The sequence below is a fragment of the Aedes aegypti genome, chromosome 3 (genome assembly GCF_002204515.2).
Source record: "Aedes aegypti strain LVP_AGWG chromosome 3, AaegL5.0 Primary Assembly, whole genome shotgun sequence".
Classification (NCBI taxonomy): Eukaryota; Metazoa; Arthropoda; class Insecta; order Diptera; family Culicidae; genus Aedes; species Aedes aegypti.
The window spans coordinates 371,661,952-371,682,753 of record NC_035109.1 but is presented as its reverse complement, the minus strand read 5'-3'; the positions used below and the strand labels follow the sequence as shown (position 1 = coordinate 371,682,753).

Sequence of the window (20,802 nt, the reverse complement as noted above, 5' to 3'; positions counted from 1 at the left end):
GGAACAATACGATTCTTACTTAACACTAGTTTTGTATTTTTGTCGCGTGATGAAACGATATTAGTAGAAGATTGTAAAAATACGTTGACATTTATAATGTTGAATTATTCAAAGGTTATTTTTAATAACGACAAAAATAATACATATGTAGATTAATATTATGTGGAACAGTAATAAGGGTTTATGTCGACACAAGTAGTGTCGAACTATCCAAAGTTTATTTGAAAATAACAGAAACGTAACGTAGCCACGAAAAAAATGTGTTATCATAAGCATGAAACGAGCTCACCAGTTGCCACTTTTATTGTTATCTGTTGTAATCAAAATAATGTATAAGGTAACTTTTTTTCATTCACTTTCTTAAAGTTTATTTCTCAGATTACTCGGCAAAAAGCTTAAGCAATTCTTCTGGTAATTTCTCCAGATATTTATTTTGGAATACTTTCAGGAGTTTCGCCAGGGATCATTCCAGAAATTCCTCTAATGATTCATTTATCAATTCCCAAGTTTCCGTCCTGGAATTCCTCCAGCGATTTCTCAAGTGATACTTAGAGGATTGTTTTCTGAATTGGATGCAGAAAATCTTTAAGCATTGTAATGCTACATCTTTCAGTTATTTTCAAGGGAATTGTTCTGCAAATTTTCCTAAGGACTACCCCAAAATTTCTTTAAAAAATGTTCCACTACTTCTTCCACCGATTTCTCCAGATGTTATTAGAGAAGATCTTTCACAGATTCCTACAGGAGTTTTTCCAAGACAAACAACGAAGAACTATTCTAGACATTGTAAAGTAATTGGATTAGATGGACAAATTGATGTGAAGATTTGCGAAAAAGTTACACGTCTTCTCAGTGAGAATCGAACTCACGACTCCCCGATCTCTAGTTGGGGCGCGTTAACCACTACGCCATGAGAGGACTCATGAACGCAGAAGTTAACCTGAATTCGATTTCAGCTCAATAATCACGTGGTCCTCTTTCGCAAAGTGCACCTCTTTCGGAAGAATTAGATGCCCATCCAAACACAACGCTTTCTATATATATCCAATGCCTAGCCCGAGAGCGCATTGTTTTTTAGATATAGGAATAGCACACTACACTAGCCAGCAACTGCGCTGGCTGAGGTATTTATCGAGCAACGGACTCATGTTCCGTAACCGGTCGTTTGAGAACGTCGCGACCCATTGGAAGCCCACACAATAGAAACCTCAGCCAGCGCAGTTGCTGGCTAGTGTAGTGTGCTATTCCTATATCTAAAAAACAATGCGCTCTCGGGCTAGGCATTGGATATATATAGAAAGCGTTGTGTTTGGATGGGCATCTAATTCTTCCGAAAGAGGTGCACTTTGCGAAAGAGGACCACGTGATTATTGAGCTGAAATCGAATTCAGGTTAACTTCTGCGTTCATGAGTCCTCTCATGGCGTAGTGGTTAACGCGCCCCAACTAGAGATCGGGGAGTCGTGAGTTCGATTCTCACTGAGAAGACGTGTAACTTTTTCGCAAATCTTCACATCAATTTGTCCATCTAATCCAATTGCAAATTATATGTAATGTTTAGCTTTTCGGTAGTTGTTAAACTTCCACTCGGCTGGTTGGCCGTAAACCACGATTCATAATTAAAACAAGTATTGTAAAGTAGTTCTTTGAAAGATTATTTCAGCATTCCTACAAAAAATGCTTTCATATTTCCTACGCCTATTTTACCACCTCTTCTACCAGCCAGTGCAATATTTGAGCTTCGAGGGGACGATGTCAGATCTCAGAAAAGGGGCACTCAATACAAAGTTCAGAACGTTTTGGAGTCCCACAAACTTACGAATTGGATTTGAATTTTTAATGATATATTCGCTCTACGTAAATTTCAAACCCTCTGAGCAGAATTTCAATAGTCTTCTTCAGTGTTAGTTAAGTGAATTCGAGTAGCTGACACTGAAGAAGACTACATGTGGTAGTCGAAATACGCGTCTTTTAATAGATAAGCAATTACACCGCAATTATAAGGTATAATACTCAAATAAACTTTTTTGATTCTTTTTATCGAGATACTCAGTCCACATGTATAGAAAATTGGATCTTATTTTGCTTGTTTAATGGTTATGATTGTAATTAGCACTAATCGATACAATAACCACAACCTCTTTTTCCAAATAGTATATGAAATGATACTTTTTTAATTGAAACTTTTTATAACGAGAGCAAAAGTTATAACAAGAATTTCAAAAACTTTTCTCTGAGTGCCATTTCCAAAAAAGACACGTTTTCCGAACATCCCGTATGCAGCAAAGTTTCTGACATTTATTATAATCGTAACTTCAAACGAAAACGATTCAAAAAGCTAAACGAACCCATTATCTGTTATTTCTGATCTCATTTTCAGATTATTCTGGAGACTTGGCTAAACTTTTTCTATGCACAAAACGTCACAGCTCTTAACGAAGGTATTAGTTAAAGAATTGTGTGAATCAGTTGACCAGCTTTCATGCCATCTCGTGTCATACAAACACCATTCCATTTTTATTCATACACAAATGGATTTTGTCAAAAGTTCGTGGAGAGACAAAAGTTACAGCGAGAACTTTAATAATCACGATACACATTTTTTTTCCGCGAATGTCGTTTCCCCGAACGCCAGTTCCCCGAATATTCCATCACTCCGAATAGCCCCTTTTTCCGAAAAGTTTTTGGAACTCATAATTATCATGACTACATATCTCTCAGGGTGGTGAATGAACCAGTTATCTGAAATACACCCTTCTTAATTTGATTGGCGGTTGCCTTCGGAATATTCGGCAAATTGATCGAGAATAACCAAGTAGCTCCTTCTTTCGATTGCTTATCGTTTTTTCTAGTGCATCACTTTGGTACTGAAGACAATTTTTGCACCTTTTTGAGCTGCAACACTTTTCGGGGAAAAGGGTCATTCGGGAACGATATGACTTTTGGGGAAATGCCATTCCGGGAAATTGAACCGTTAGATATGTCATGTCATGAACCGTTAGATATGTGTCACAGTATTGGGCTGGTGATATGTTTCACAGACGGATATTATTATGGTGCACCTTCTACTTCGGCACCGTCAAACCCCGTGATCTTGGCCAGGGTGGACATGAGGGGTTCTAAATTGATATCAAACGGATATCTCAACATCCATATGAGCTAAAAGTTTGCTGTCTTCAGCAAAGTTATTCATTAATAAATGTTTCTACCTAAAGATCCTTCTTAGCTAGAGGGTTGGTGTGTTCAGCAAAGATATTCGACAAATTAAGGGTTATCTGGAGACGAAAAACCTAATTGAGAATTTATGCGCTAGGTGATGTTATTACCAATTTTTCTTCGAATGTCTGTATTTCAAAATCCTTCTAAGCCAAAAAACATTTTTTTTTTCGACAAAGCTGTTCAGCAGATCAAGGGCTGTGGCAGTGGCAAAAGAAATCTTCAATCTTCTTTTCCTCAAGGTCCTTATCAGGTAGAAGGTTGGTATCTTCGGCAAATATGTTCAGCAGATTTAGGACAATATGGAAGTTAAAAAAAGATTGATGACGGGGTTGGTGGTCTACTGGCTACCGCTTCTGCTTCATATGCAGAAGGTCATCCCAGGCCCGTCTCTTTCCTCGTACTTTGTAGTTGTATCTTTCCATTGCTTCTATCTTCCATTCTCATTCTATCACACTCACACCCAATTCGTTCATAGCAAACGCTAGAACCATAAATGGACAAGAAATCGTTTCCCTATGCTTCCACTCTATTATCATTATAGCACGCCTTTCATAACGCCTGATACATAGTCAGTCTGCTAACCGAAGAGCAAACCTCTCTGCCATGCCTTTTCCCCAACCAATACACCCCCGCATGAACTGGCGTAGACGCAGTGGTATATACGATCTACTGTGGGAGCCAGTTAAATGCATCATCACTTCCTCCCCCTTACCTTCATTGGTCTGCATCCTGACATGGTAGGCGCCATTGTTGCCTAAAAATAGAAGATCACACTGAGGGTGTCTGTTAGTCCCAAGCAGTCATTCGGTTGGTTCCTAGTGTAAGTGCAGCTGATATGGCGATACTGGAGTAGCAACCACAGGCGGCTAATCAAGCTCAAGCTCAATGAATATGGAGGTTTAAAATTTATTGAGAATTTTCCCGCTAGGTGGCGCTAGTAACAAATTTTCTTTAATTATCTGTATCTTTAGATCATTCTTGGCTACAAGGTTGGTGTCTTCGGCAAAGCTGTTCAGCAGATTAACGGCTATCTGACAGTGAAAAGTCTGATTTGGAATTCATCCGCTAGGTGGTATTAGCCAAAATGAATCTTCAATCTTCTTTACCTCAAGATCCTCATCAGGTAGAAGGCCGGTGTCTTCGGCAAAGATATTCAGCAGATTTAGGGCTATATGGAGGTTTAAAATATGATTGAGAGTTATTCAGCTGTTCAATTTTCTGTATCTCAAGATTTTTATCAACTAGAAGATTGGTGCCTGGTCTGAAACCAGGCCGCCATCGGCACACATCATTAGAATTCTATCTTTATATGTCACTGATAGCTAACACATGCTTAAACTAAAGGGTGGTTGTTTCGGTTATCTCAAATTGGTAGACCCTTCGTACGCTAGCTGGCCAAAGCTTGAGCTTGCGCTTGATTGGCCGCCCGTGGTTGCTACTCCAGTATCGCCAGATCAGCTGCACTTTACCCAAGGAACCAACCAGATGACTACTTGGGATTAACAGACACCCTCAGTGTATAAGTGTTGGTGATCTTTTGTTTTTAGGCAACAATGGCGCTTGCCACGTCAGAATGCAGAACAATGTGGGGAAGGATTTGATGATGCATTCAACTGGCTCCCACGGAAGACCGTATATACCACTGCGTCTACGCCAGTTAATGCGAGAAGAGGTAAGGGGTGGTGTAATTTTTTTGGCAAGGAGGCTTGCTGGTTTGGTTAGCAGACTGCTTATGTATCAGGAGTAAGGAAAGGCGTGCTATAATGATGAAAGGACGGAAGCGTAGGGAAACGGTTTATTTCTGACCGTCTCGGGTTCTAGCAAATGCTATGAACTGTGATAGATCAACTGTGATATATTAAGAGTGATAGATAGATGTAAGTGAAAGATACAACTACAAAGTACGAAGAAAGGGACGTACCTGGGATTGAACCCATGACAGAAGCGGTAGCTATTAGACTACCACCTCCGTCTCCATGCGTACGCCAGCTAGCTAAGCAATTTGCGAAAAAGTCCATTTTTTTTTTAAATTTCAGGTATTTTGCCACGTGATATGTGTCATATTTCTTTTGAAACACAAAGCTAACTTAATGGAATTGTACACGGAAAAAAATCCGTTGCCGGATTCATGAACAAAAAGTCATGATTTCATAAAATTTTATGTTTCATGATATCATGACTAAAAGTCATGAAATCGTGACTATGATGCAAGACTTCGTATGCTCAGGGCGTAACACAAATCTAACTGTCACTTTCTTCAATTAGTCAACGTGTCTCGTGGCGATCGGTGATCTTTTCTAGTGAAATTATAAAAAAAGTTTAAATTCTTCGGAACCTTGTCATCATATCGATGACATTTTTGGTGAAATTCTCGTGAGTTCCCACATTGTTTCACGACACAATCAATGTACTTACTTAATCCTGACTTTGCAGAACCGGGCAATGTTTGACTTTGAGCGAAGATTTTGCTTGACAAACTCGTCGGCGATTTTAACTGTTCGGATGTGATGCATACCCCACGTCCTATAACAGATCAGGTCACAAAAGGCCTTCGGCAGTCGGATGATCCAGTTCCACTTTCCACATCCGCAGAGTTGTTCAGGAGTGTGTCATGGAACAATCCACAAGCCCAGGGACCATTTACCAGTTCAATTGATGCTGGTAACAACATTTTACGTACAAACCTAACCACCAAATGTTCGCGTTCCTGCTTTAGGTTGACATTTGTGGAATGTTTTCACGGTGTATTACGCAACTATTGGCACAAAAGCAGTAACAATTTTAATCTTTATTTTATTTGTTTACCAATGGCAAATAAGGACTGTTCATTTTATAAAGTGGACACCTTGTGCATGCTGTATCTTTCTTATTAATCAATGAAATTTCAATCGGTTTTTTGCACATCGTTCGACTAGTATTGTACAATGTTGTGATAATAAAAATTCTCCAAAATAATTAAATTTCACACGAATATGGAACAACGATTAGATTGGTCGATTTTTTGAGGTTGTCAAAATCAATGATTGTAAGAAATTGGCTGGAAAATTCGATAATTTTTATTTTCTATTTTCAAAAAAGGCTTGTTCTTCGAAAGCATCATCAATCAGAAGCCTGATGGAAAAAATCAAGTTATTTTTGGAGCAACAATTTTACAGATATAATAAAATCAATTTTCCCATATTTTTTTAAAGAATTTTTTTTTAAATTTGATGGGAATTGATAGTAGAATTTTTTGTGTAGAAGTACGTCCTGACGGAAGTCCTAATATAGTATTAATATTAAAAATTACCTACGCCTTCATAGAGTTACTTAGTAAGTCCCCACGTCACATTCAAAGCACAACAGATACACAATTGCTTTATTCTTAGAAGACCTATCAAAATACATTGACAATCATCAAAATTGGCAACACTGCTGTAATAAAATCGATTTTATTTTCCACATATTATTTTCATAATATGTTATTCTGAGATTACCAATTGAAAAATTCGGAGAAAACTGTTTACAATTTGCTGTAGATCGATAAATATGCGTACATGATTTTAAAAGTATGAGACTTTTTAGTAAAACTACCATAAACAGTAAAATTTATGCTTAAGACTGTGGTTTAATCTCACGATTTAGCTTTCGTTCATACTAATATAGTTTCTTTAGTAATCCAAACTAGTTTTGAACACGCTTTTTACTTTTCTCTTTTGCTGGGAGTGAAAGGATGGTGTATCAGCAAATTTGGCCATAAATGGGTAAATCACTAAAGTTACCTAATGTCATAGAATGGTGGAATATAATTGATATTTTTAAAGCTTTACTTTCAGTAGAATAGTAAAGGATACAAACATACAATTTGTTCATAAAAATAAGGATTTTTGTTTTGCGAAAAATAATGTTAAACTTTGACGGACAGCTTTTTTTAAGAGTTTTTGGAAAAACTATTTAGCTCTTCAACCAAAAGCATTTTTAAAGATTTTATATTTTCAAAGCATTTTAGAATAATAGTTCAACGATACACAGAAAACCGATTACGATTTTATCAATAAATAAAAAAGATATAGCATAAACGAAGTGTCCACTTTATAAAATGAACAGTCCTTATGAACTGGGATCTAAATTGACGTATAATGTTTCGTTTTCATGAACTGAGTTCATGATTCAGGGATCCTGCTTCATGATTTCATGACTCAACTTGCCATTTTTCAGCACCAAAACTGGAATCATAAATGACAGGCATCTGAATACATGAAAAGTGCTTATGTTTTCATGACCAGTATTCATGTTATCAGATCCTGCTTCATGATTTCATGCCGAAATTGTCACTTTCTGTATCAAAAATAGGAATCATAAATGACAGATGACTAAATCAATGAATAGTGCTTATGTTTCCATGAATTTTATTCATGGTTCCAGCATACATGCTTCATGATTTGAGAATTTTAATTTCCATTTTTCTTCGCTAAAAATTGAAAACGTAACGTACAGCCGGCGTTACGGTAAAATGTTTCATGATTTCATGACCTTTGGTCATGGTGTATTTTCATAACATGAAAACACACTTTCCTCCCGAAATCATGACTCTTTCTCCTGTTTTAGAGTGCCGCATTTTTACCCGTGTATATAGGAAGGATGTAGCCTTCATTTGAAGTTAAAAAAAACTGGTGACCATCTTAAATTCGTCAGAAAAAACATTTTTCCACTAACGCGTGGTCACGATAAGGATGTGTATAAACATATTCTACTAATTTGAACTAGAAGTATGAAACGTACTGAACCAGGCATTGAAAAAGTTCAGCTCATCAAGCAAAAATCAGCTGATTTCAGGCTAAAATGATGCTCACTAGAGGGGTAGGCCGTGAGCAACACAACTCGTTGAGCTTTGACGTTCATCTTAACAACGCACTATGGTCCACGAATCAGTTTTACGCGGAATGATGCATTTTGAGCTTTAAAATGAAACATTAGACAAAAACGGTCTTTTACTAAGTTGTTTGTTTTAGTAAGGTCCTTTGTTTGGTGTTATTGAAAATTAGGGTGGACCACATTTTCATAGAAATTGTGTAACTAACTTTCTTATTTGTAGAAATTATATTATACATGCTTCAGCAAAGTTGTAGACCATTCAATTTCAAGCAACTTTGCAAAAAAAAGTTTTTTTGTATCTCGTAAATAGACCGTTTTAGAGCTTTTTTCCTACGGCGACATAGGGTGATCCGAGCAAAACTGGTTTTCTGGCTCTAGAGTTTTCAATTCAAATTTCTCATCAAAGTAGTCTATGAAACACTTTTAGAGCTTTGAAAAATGCGTAATTTGGTGAGTGATGAAACTCGCTATCTCCTTCCGTTGGGAAGTTATTGTTGTTTTTCTCTCAAAAACATGCCTACTTTGATTGTGAATGTCTCTGATTGGGGCAAACATAAAACATATCTTTTGATGGCGTTCGAAAGATAAAATAAAATTGTGTATTATATCGAAAAATTACAAATGTGTTATTTTTGTAACGCTTATAAATTGTCTTGAAAAACAAATATTTTTATCACAAAAACTTTAATAACTTTTGAACTAAAATAGATATCAACAATATTTTTGCACTAAAGTTTGCGTTTTGTCAATTCCTTCTTTGTGATTATAAGATGAGACTACGGCAAATTCATGAAAATAGTAGCATAACAAGTAACTAAGGTGATATTCAATTTGTAGGCAACAGTAATGCAGAATGTGCTATGTAGAAAGTGTACTGATACTGAGAAGAGTGAAACCAGTGTGTCTCGATTACCTCAACGTGAATTGTAATTGTGAACAGTGTTGACCAGACTCATTTCCCCGAAATTCCAATTGTGAAGCCATGAACTGTTATAACTGTGCGTTGTATTCCTGAGATGGAGGGAGAGGTGGTTGGGCTTGAGTGTTGCACATGGGATCCGACAGTTTCGATCTCGGTGGGCCGCAATTCAAGTTTCGGTGAAATGATTCGCACTCACTCACTCACTCATTTCATTTCACCGAAACTTGAATTGTGGCTCTCTGGGATCAAAATTGATCGATTTTGTGTGCAGTACTCAAGCTTAACCATCTGCTTTTCTATCTTAGGAGGATAGAGCATGGTTGTAGTAGTTCGTGGCTTCGTAGTTCGGAAAATGTTATTTTCGGGGAAATGAGTCTTAACAACACTGATTGTGAAGTACAGTTGGAAATATCAAAATCGTTTCATTTAATATTATCCTTATTAGGGATTGTACTGCATTGTTCTGAAGACGCCTCGGAACAATTGTAGGTTAGGTTAGGTTTTTAAAAAAGTGTATATCAGCATAAGAAATAAAATTTGGGGCCGTTCAGGTGCTTGCAGTGGAGTTTATCTTTTATTTAAACGATGAAAAATTAACGTAGTTAAAAATACTATGATATCTTCGAATCGTTGCGATTTTTTCGGTGGTTGTTCTTTTGCTACAGGATTGCCAAGCTTATTGACATTATAATCACGCTAAGGCCTAGAAATGGTATACGAAATTCAAAATTATCCACATTAGTTCTATGTACAAGCAGTTTTAGTTTGTAGGAATACATTCTGTACCTTCAGTTGCAACTTTCACCATCGGTTCTCTTGAAAAACTTGTGTGATATTGTGGAGATTCAGTATTTAACCGGAGAAGGAATCACCCTTCACGTGATGCTCACACAACTTACCCAGACAAGTGACAGTTCGCAAGTGCCAGAAAGAATATGGTTAATGCACCAGACCGCTTGCTGCGATCAATTATATTGCCACTTCCCAACACAGTGCAATCTATGCCTCACAGTCTCCCTCTGCTCCAAAGAAATTAAAGTTAGTTTTCAATTAATGATAAACAAACAAAAAAAAATGTTACAAACAATGACAATCTGCTTTTTAGAACTGGTTATCTCTAATGACTGTACACTATGTAAACTTGTCTAGCATTGCACATTTTTGGCAAGCTGTAGCTCAATAACTCAATGCATTTACAATAAAGTCGTCGAATTTTATTCAATGTGTACAAATAATATTACAGACTTGTCTAGGAAACAGGATATATAAAATCTCTCATACCGGCAGTGGGCAATAATTTTTGCATAACAGAGTGTAATCGGCATGTAACAAAATAAAACAAACTACTACAATAGCTCATTTTGCTTCACATATTTACAAATCATTACATATTTACATTCCAATTTGACAGTTACACACAGTGACGCGAAATGATGATCTTTGTTTCATTTTCCTTTCCCGGATATTTCCGGGATTCATATTTCAGTATTTGCTCAAAGCAAAACGACAAAAAATGTAAAATTCTGACATTTATTCAGTACGATGTTTCCGAAGCTCATCTTTTTTCCACGACACATACCGAAATATTCGAAAATTATCATTTCTCGCTAGCGGAAATCAGAGCTCATTTTTACTAAAGGCAATACCAAGCTGTACTGTACAGAATCTCCTATTTATTTATTTTTTTTTGTTAACGGATATTTCCGGGATATGGTTTTGTGTGACACTGAATTAACATCGTTATGGCACTTAGTTCCTTGTACTCTCATGATAGTCATCAACCGACAGAATATATGAAAGTTCCATCCGATTGCATATTAAACATCTAAGTAGGCATGGTAAAACGTCAACGCCTCACTCATCCAGTAACGTCAGACCTGAATGGGAAGTTTATCGTGGAACTTTCACTTGCCAGCAATGATTGTTCTCAATTAGTTACCATTGCTGGGGCTTGGCATCCCCCAGAACGAACAACATACTGCACATTTCCTTACTGTCATTTGCATATGGTAAAACAACAGATTTATCCATTCTCGCTTTTCGTCAGCGGACATTGCCAGGGTTGCTGTTCTTCTCTTCTAGCAAAGAACACACTGCGACTTTCTTTCTGACATTTGCGCTAAGCAAAACAACTGAATCGCCAATTTTTGCTCATCGTTAGCGGACATTGCCAGAGCTCCTCATTTCTACTGGCAAACAACACGCTGCAAGCTATTTTTCTGATATTTGCATTGAGCAAATCAACAGAGTCTACAATTTCAGCTTCTCGTCAGTGGACATTGCCAGGGTTTCTCTTTCATCCTGACAAACAACACACTGTAAGCTTCGTTTCTGACATTTGCTAGAAGCAAAACAGCAGAATCAAACATTTTAGCTTCTCATCAGCGGACATTGCCAGGGCTTCTCGTCCCTCCTGGCAAACAACACACCGTAAGCTTTTTTCAGATTTTTTAATTGAGCAAATCAACAGAATCGACAATCTTAGCTTCTCGTCAGTGGACATTGCCAGTGCTCTGACAAACAACACACTGTAAGCTATCGTTCTGACATTTGCTAGAGCAAAACAACAGAATCGACTGGAATTTTTTTCATGCTGCTGTTTTCGCCGTTACGTTCTTTATACCAACTCCTGCACTGTAGATTCTCCGCGCGGCTTCCACACAAGAACGCCAATATTCTTCTTTCCACGAACATCAATCAGCTGCAGATACTATCAGCTATCACTTTCATCGAGCACCAAGACGTACCTTCCAGATTCACCAGTATGGGCTTCTTTAAAAAAAAACTTGCATGCACGCTGCAGGGTGATTCCTCCTGTAAAAAAATAATGGCAGGTAACTTTTTCGCAAAATAGCAAAAATCTGGCTGGATCGCCAATGTGGAGATTCAGTATTTAACCGGAGAAGGAATCATCCTTCACGTGATGCTCACACAAGTTACCCAGACAAGCAACAGTTCGCAAGTGCCAGAAAGAATATGGTTAATGCACCAGACCGCTTGCTGCGATCAATTATATTGCCACTTCCCAACACAGTGCAATCTATGCCTCACAGATATTTCGAACGCACGTTGTTTATATGCCTCTAATGACAGGTCAACTTTCGAAAGTGCAAACTTCGATTTGGTTATGCAAAAACTCCTGCTCATTGTTTATCATAGCAACGATTTCTCGTGATCATTTATTGTAGTCTGACTGAGTAGCACAGTTCGCTCACAGAGGGTGGGTACTATGATCATTGCAGGATCGCGCTAATAGTGCTCGCTCACATCTTCAATGCCTGTACTGAACACCTTCCAGATTTTTTCAGGAATTTCTGAAAGGTTTCTTCGCTATTCCCTGAAGACATCTCTGGAGGAGCTACTTTATAAATTATTTGAGAACTTCCTTGGGGAATTCATGAACGAATTTCTGAATGAGTTGTAGGAAATCCTAAGAAATCGTAGAGAAAACCATGGAATGATCTCTGAACGGTTTTTTTTTTGAGGAATCTTTGAAGGAATTCCTGGAGAGTATATTTTGGAGTTATCGTTAGAAAACTTGCAGTTTGAACACATGAAGGAATCTTGAACGAAATACTTGGAAGAATTCCTTAGGAAGTTCGGATGAGAATCGCTCAATAAACTCTTGATGAAATCTTTGGACTAATTCCTGAAACTTTGGTCAAATACCTAAATCAATTTCTGATTATTCTTCTGGAGCAACTGATGATAAAATAAATACAGTTATGTGAGCATGAAATATCCTTATGGAAATGTATTGTCGCATTTTTGAGGAGTTCTTGTAAAAGGTACTATCTCTTGGTTCGTATTTGTTTTCTTGGTTTCTTGGAAAAAGAGTTCAATTTTTCGTTCCTTCTTGGTCTTTTTTTGATTCTTCTTCTTTCTGTTCGGTTCTAGTTTGGTCTCTTTTCGGTTCCTGTTTGGCCTTTTTTTGATTCTTGTTTGTTCTCTTCTCGGCTTCTGTTTGGTCTCTTTTTGGCTCCTTTGTTGTCTCTTTTTGGTAAGTGATTCGATTCATGGTACATGAATCAAAATAGCTCTTTAATAAATCTGTGAAGAAAACTTCAAGACTTCTTGTAACGAACCATTTGTAGTTTTTTTTTTTGCAATTTTAAGAACAGAAGAAAATATGCATTATGTTAATTATGAATTAGAATATGCCGACACTTGAATAACGAACCAATCATTTTTATTTTACAAAAATACAAAAACGTTACATTCATACAGTTGTCACGATAAAGATGTGTCTAAGCGTATTTTAATCATTTGAACTAAATATTTGAATCGTACTAAATACCTCCCAGATATTGTCAGGAATTTCTGAAAATTTCCTTCACTATTCCCTGGAAACATCTCTAGATGAGTTACTAGATAAATTCCTTGAGAACTTCCTTGTGAAATTTTTGAACGAATGTCTGGAGGAATTCCTCTAGGATAGTAGAGAATACCAAGAATTCCTAAGAAAATCGATGGACTGATCTCTGAACGAATTCATCGTGGACTTCGGACTTTCTTTAGGGTTCTTTAGAGGAACTCCTAGTGGAATCTGTAAAGTTAGTTTTGGGGTTATAAATAGAAAACTTCCATTTCAAAACTTGAAGGTATTTCAAACAAAATACTTGGAAGAATTCCGTAGGAAGTTTGAAAATGAATCATTCAATGAACTCCTGAAGAAATCTTTTGACTAATATCTGAAGGAAACTTTGATCAGACCCTCAAATTGTTTCTGAATAAATCCTGGATAAACTTATGAATAAATAAAGACAGTAATACGAGCGATTTACGGCTTCGGCAGCGACTTTTATCAGCAATCAAATTTCAAACGCCAAATACACAGTATTTTTCTATCAAAACACACCGATGAAAACATTCAGTTGATTTTTTTGTTCTGTCAGCTTCTTACTGACGACATTTCCGAGACTAAACAAACAATTTCGCCAAATATGTGGTCAATTCAAATGAATCCGCCTCAAAATGCGGCTGATTTGGAGCTGCCGAAGAGATTCGCCGGCAGTACTTATGTGAAAGCTGCCGAAGAAAACGAGACTGCCGACAATAGTCCCATCTGTCAAGACCTGTTCGAAGCGTTGTGAAAAGTTTTCCAAAAAGCTTTTAACAATTCTGTCCGTGTGAATTGAGGAATAGAATAGAGGATTGAGCAGCGCATAACTGTAATCAGACAAACACGTAGTTTTTCTGCTGACGTTCGAGAAAATGACGTTCGAGCGTGGCAACTGCGTAGACTGACGAGAATACGTAAATTTGTCTTAATGTGACGAGAAATTAAAACAATAAAATCTTGGAAGTATCCTTAAAGAAATGTGTGGTCGGATGCTTACAAATTGTACTACTTCTTGGTTCTTATTTGCCTTTGATTCTCATTTGATCTCATTTTGGTTCCTGCTTGGTCTCTATTTTATTATCTTAGTTTCTGTTTGGTCTCTTTTTGTTTTTTGTTGTTTTTATTCCTGTTTGTTCGTTTCTGTTCAGTATCTTTCTGATTCCTGTTTGGTCTTTTTTTTCAGGCTTTCGGTATCTAAAATTACTTAGTCTTTACCAGCCCTGGAAAAGCTTTCGTTCTAACTAGACGAGCTACAGAAGCCAGTCCCTCCCAAAGTATAGAGGTGATGGCATACCAAAGCAACTTCTGGCATGAATTTTTAATTCAGTCTCTCAACCACACTCCCTCACTCTATTCCAGAACCGTGAAGCATTCTGAGCGAAGTCTCGATGCTTAAATTGAAATCGCTGGAGATGTGTAGTTTCCAACCCCGGTACATGTTGAATGTTATGTACCTACATATCGGGATGAACACGAGCGCCAAGTTGCAATTTCAGCCAACGACGTTCAGAACGCAGGACCGACATTTGAAAAAAGCGTGTACGTGAATGTGACCTAAGCGCGATTTTCTCTGGAAATGATGAATTTCGTGAAGGATTCGTTTTAACTTTGTAAAATGCGTTGAGTATGATTTTGTCCGTTTATGATTTTTGTTACATTGAATGTTTTCATATGTTGGTCCAGAACGGTGGTGAAGTTGTTTGCGGTTGCGATGGTGATGTGTGGTCTATCAAGTCGTGGTTGGACGACGACGCCTGCTGCGATATACGGTGTGATGTCTACTAACTAGATGGTAATGCTTTTGTTCTCGGGGTGTTCTGTCGGTCTTAAACACTGACAGATGACTTGACTACAAAGTAACCTGCTGCGGGATGCTGTCATTCGGAGATGACAGAACCAACTTGTGAGGCTTTTCAGCGCGAGTTTCCCCCGCTTTGTGTAAAGGCGCCAATGTCAGTTGGGAAGCGATTTTGAGATACTTGTTGATGATACTGCTAAGAGATGATGATGATGGGCTTGTGATATCAACGAAGATTTGTTTGCTATCAATCAAGATATCAATGAAATTAAATCATCTAATTCTTGAACCTAAATTGAACTGCGATGCGGGTTTCTATTTGATAAAACTTTTGTAGATTCTCCTAAAGTTCTCCGATGACATCTCCTGAAATCCTTCGAGGTTTTTACTTAAAACTCTTTCAAGATGCCTCCTGAAATCCTTTAATGAAATTTCTCATTTTGCATTCGATTGGACTTCGATTCAATTTTGATTCGATTTCAGATTGCGGATAGATTTCTCAAAGAGTTTTATCGAAGCTCCTATTCCATTTAGATTCATCTTCATTTTTCCTCATTGATTATTCATTCGTTTGGCGCCATAAAACTTTCAGTTTTTGGAATAGTGAAATAAGTAATTTAAGGTAGGCACCATAATTGAAACGATTTTTTCATTGAAAAGTACATTCCTCAATTGAGCATCATAAACTAGTTCACAAGTCTAACACAAAAAAATTATACACAGAATCAATCGCTAAAAAAATCTAGAGCTTCAAGTCACCCACTTTTTAATGCATCGCCATACATTTCTTTCCAACCTACAATTATCAACATCATTTCAACGTGAACACCTATAATTTAAAAAACGCGCATGCATTTGGTGTTACAAATCCCTCCCATCATTGTATCAGTGCAACAACAAAAAAACCAAAACTCTGATGGGCACCCCATCACATCATGTAACTCATTTTGCCTCATCCATTAAAAGTATTTACTGACATGTGCGCGCCTCGCATCCGCCGAATTACATAATTATTGATGCTCTCCACATCATATTGTTTGGTTCCGATTTGGACCTCCACTCAGTCTTCCACTCTCTATCTCTAATTCTCTTTTATCAGTGCTGGTCGATACAACAGCTTTCCGCCCGGCCCGGGTGTTCCAATGTCACGTCACACTTCTGATTATGTCTCAAAATTTGCGAAACTTTCTGCAGCCATTCCATTTACATATAATTACACGCTGCTCTGCACTCTGGAGAACACGTTTCTGGCAGCAGCTTCCGTCGATTGCAATGACCACAGGACGAAGGCAACTCGTGTCCTGGCTTTTGGATTTTGACTCTTGGCTCCGGTCCAAATTGTTCTCATCATGAGGTGGCGAACCTAGCACTTGCTTTTTTTTTGTTTCAGTGTAGCAAAACCACGGCAACCACGTAGAAAAGCTTCAACCGCATCGAGCAGCAGCGATCCTGACACCAGCTGACCGAACCATACCGACGAACCGCGACACGACAGGAGCACCATCTGGTGGTTCTGCTTCCGTTTTTGGGAGTGCGTTTAATTGCACATGTTTTATTCCCGTTTTTTTTTTTTTTTTTTTTGAAACATTTTAGGCGCCGGGCCCAACAGCTGAAGGTGGCCAAACAGCGCGAGAAGGAATGGCTCAAGGCCCAACGGAGCAAGGAAAGGATGGCACAACAGCAGCACATGTCCACCTACAAGCGGCACATCACCTTCGAGGACAGCGTGGTCCTGTTGGAGGCCGCAGCCCGGAACGATATTGCCGAGGTGAGTGCTCTGGCGGGTGGGCAAATGGGATGGTGACGGATGCTGCGTTTTTGACACCGAAACAAAGTTAGGAGGTAGACCGTGACGAGTTACACGCTATACATATATCAGAAGAGAATTGTATGCCAGTAATAGAAATATTAGTAGTAGAACGCTAGTGGCGCTGATGTCACAAAACTGATTTAACTAATTATTACCTTTGATTGCTATTTTTCATTAATTGATCGATCCCACACAATAGAGAATGTTTTGTTTTGGCCTTTGACACTTTGAGGCCCGGTGCTCACGCTGTCACATTGCAGCAAACTAGATGTTAGTCACACGAACAGCAGCGACATTAGCATTCTTAGGTTAATGCTTCTACTATGCCAGTGGATCAGTTGAATTAGTTAATTTGTATTATCAATGTGTATCAGTATGTTATTATCAAATTTGACGATATTTCTACCTTACCATCTATTTGTTGATCTCTTGTTATCCATGATGAGTATCTCCAAAAATCCAACAAAATATAGTGTTTTACGCAGCAAGTTGTATAATAATGACATTTACAGCACGAGTCATACATTTATCCAACGAGCCCTGTCGAGTTGGATAATTACGACGAGTACTGTAAAAATCGAGTTCTGCTACGAGTTACGTACAACATTTTTTGCAATTTCGTAAAAGACCACTTGAGGGTATCAGAAATTATAACGGAATGCATTGCTCTTTATTTATTTATTGATTCATAAATCTGTAGAGTAAGGGCTGCCCCTTTTAAATTACTACATAAGTTGAGTCCATCAGAATTCATCAACTACTTAATTATAAAAAAAAACTTAAACATTACACTAACAAAAATTCTAAATCCTCCTATTAAACCACGCAATACAGTCTCGCCGGAAAATATCCACGGAATTTACATTCTTTAATTCATTTGGTAGCTGATTCCAGTAAGCGATTCCTCTTACAAATATGGTGTTACCGTAATGAGATGTGTTATAATTAGGAATAAGAAAGTTATGAGTTCTTGCACTTTGAAAGCGATTCAACTTTTCAAACAAATATGCTGGAGAAGATCTACTAACTAATTTATTTAAAAGCAAACAGGAACGAAGCTTAGCAAACTCGTAGAAAGGACAACCTAATAGCTGTGACTGTAGATGGCTAACTCTAGAGTAACCATTCAGGTTGAATACATAGCGTACACAACAATTGAGAGCTACTCTCAAACGATCCAAGGACCTCGCCGAAGCATTTAACAGAAGTTCCGCCCCATACATAAAATGAGGCAAAATAAGGCTCTTGAACAACTGCATTTTTGTTTCAAATTTAAGCATGCTCGAAGATAACCTAAGCTGACGAAGGCCCATGTAGATTTTCTTACATTGGAAATTTACATGAGAATCCCATTCAAGATTCTGTTGTACGACAAAACCAAGTAGATTGGCTTCCGTCACATAATCAATGACATCTTCTCCCAAATAGATGTTAGGTAAGACATGGTCCGATCTAGATCTTGAAATAAGCATAATTTTGGTTTTTTCTGCATTTATAGGAAGAAAATTTGCCTGTGACCAAGTAATCAGACGTTTCAGATCCAAATTTATTAGTTCAGACATCGAGGCAACAGAAAGTTCTGCAGAACTTAAATATATCTGAACGTCATCGGCAAACATGAGGACGTTGCAATATTGTAACACGGATGGGAGATCGTTAATAAATATTGAAAAAAGAAGAGGTCCTAATATTGACCCTTGAGGCACTCCGGAAAGAATAGGAATTGGTTGTGAAGCTGTATTATTGATATTTACAATTTGAGTTCGACCAGATAAATAAGATCGCACTAAATTTGATGCATCTCGTCAGAAGTAAAACTGAGTGGTTAGCTTATTGACAAGTTTAACATGCGATACATTAATGAATGTTTGCCCTTTACTGGCATAAACCAGATTTGCTGGTATGTCTGAAACATAGTATTTGGAAACTTGCAATCAGAAGACACAGTGTGTTTGTTTGACAAATTGAGACATGAATTTGCGAAAAAATACGCGTTCTAGTGAGACTCGAACTCACGACTCCGTGTACGCCAGACCGGCGCTTTAACCAACTAAGCTACAGAACACCTTATGATTCTGCGGAATAGAAAGCCAAACTGAATCCGAGTACTAACTATAAACACATCTCTTTTCGCAAATCCATGTCTCTTTCGGACTTAGATGCCAAACCCCCAACACGCTCACGTTTGTATATCCCGATCGTAAGTGAGAGCGAATTGTTTATGTAGAGCGTAAGAACTCAGTATCCATAAACAGTTCGCTCTCACTTGCGATCGGGAGATACAAACGTGAGCGTGTTGGGGGTTTGGCATCTAAGTCCGAAAGAGACATGGATTTGCGAAAAGAGATGTGTTTATAGTTAGTACTCGGATTCAGTTTGGCTTTCTATTCCGCAGAATCATAAGGTGTTCTGTAGCTTAGTTGGTTAAAGCGCCGGTCTAGCGTACACGGAGTCGTGAGTTCGAGTCTCACTAGAACGCGTATTTTTTCGCAAATTCATGTCTCAATTTGTCAAACAAACACACTGTGTCTTCTGATTGCAAGTTTCCAAATACTCGGTAAGCTATATCTCAGTTATTTATGGACCGATTTGAATGAAATTTTGGCAGAACATCAGACATAACTTGAATTTCAACATATATTTTTCAGTGATTTTTCCAATCACAAGTTCAAATGCAGTAACGGTTTGACTAAAGTGAATTTTTTGACGATTTTTCATAAATGACATTACTAAACATTTTGAAGGAATAGCTTCATGGTATCTTCAACAAAGTTGTAGATTTTAACGAAATGAACAAGTTTGCTGAAGACAGTTTCTGTGTAGGGCTATCAGATTTTGAGATAAATAGTTCTGAATTTTTCGTCGAAAATTACACTTTAGTTAAACCGTTATAACTTATTAACTCTTGATTGGAAAAAATATTCAAAAATGTATGTTAAAATAAAGTTATATCTGATGTTCCGTGAAAATTTCATTCAAATCGGTCCATAAATAACTGAGATCTAGCTTACCAAAATTGTTCATTTTGTATGGAAAATCGTAAAAGTTGCAAATGTTTTGTCCAATACTGTATATATTGGTATTTTGAATATTTTTTTGCAAAATTTTGAGCATTCTGAATAGATTTCCAGTGGAATTTGGAGGTTGCTAGTGGCAGTCTGGAAGCCCTTACGAACTTTTGAGAATTTTCAATGGAGACTTTAGTACAGAAACATTGCAGCGAAATCTTAAAATTCGAAGCGATATCTTCGTAATTGTCGGTAGATGTCAATTCTTATCCATGCAAGATCATGAGAATTCTAAGCAAGATCCTGTGGATTCCCAGCTAACTACTTCAAAGTCCTAGCGTTTTTTTTGGATTCCTCACGGACCCCTGAAAATATCCAAACTTAAATTCAAATTGAAGTAATGAGAAGCCTATTTGTGTATTCTACGAAATTATGGGCCACAGTCATGGGTGGAGTGCTCATGCGGCTTACGGGTATGTTGAGCATATTGTTTTGTAATTATTTCTAAAGGAATTTTTCATACATATTTCTATGGAACATCCTATTGGAGGCTAAGTTATTATTCTGATAGTTTTTGTATACAGCAATTAATTTTCGCTATTACTGTGTGTCCTATTGACCGTATCCAATCATTTGAAGAGCCACTTTCAAATTACCGAAATTCAACATTTGGTCTTTTATGGCCTGATTTACACTGATAAATTATGTTCATAGAATTGAAAAAATCATTCAAGATTGTAACGCTTTGTACTTGTTTTGTAAGTACGTTTCTAATTCTCGCGTTTAGTCGTATCTGCAATGATTGATTTCTCTTCGCTGATATTCTCTTTGAAACAGTCCATGAAATTCA

General features: G+C 37.5%; 1 protein-coding gene across 9 annotated transcripts in view; it reads left to right on the top strand.

The window, feature by feature from the left end:
• Positions 1-20,802, top strand: part of LOC5571245 (protein phosphatase 1 regulatory subunit 16A) — a 488,636-nt gene that overhangs the window by 349,001 nt on the left and 118,833 nt on the right. For all 9 annotated transcript variants that reach the window (XM_021851208.1, XM_021851211.1, XM_021851209.1 and 6 more), the window contains one exon: positions 16,728-16,902. In XM_021851208.1, coding sequence (XP_021706900.1) covers positions 16,728-16,902 — 175 coding nt within the window. The remainder of the gene's footprint in view (positions 1-16,727; positions 16,903-20,802) is intronic.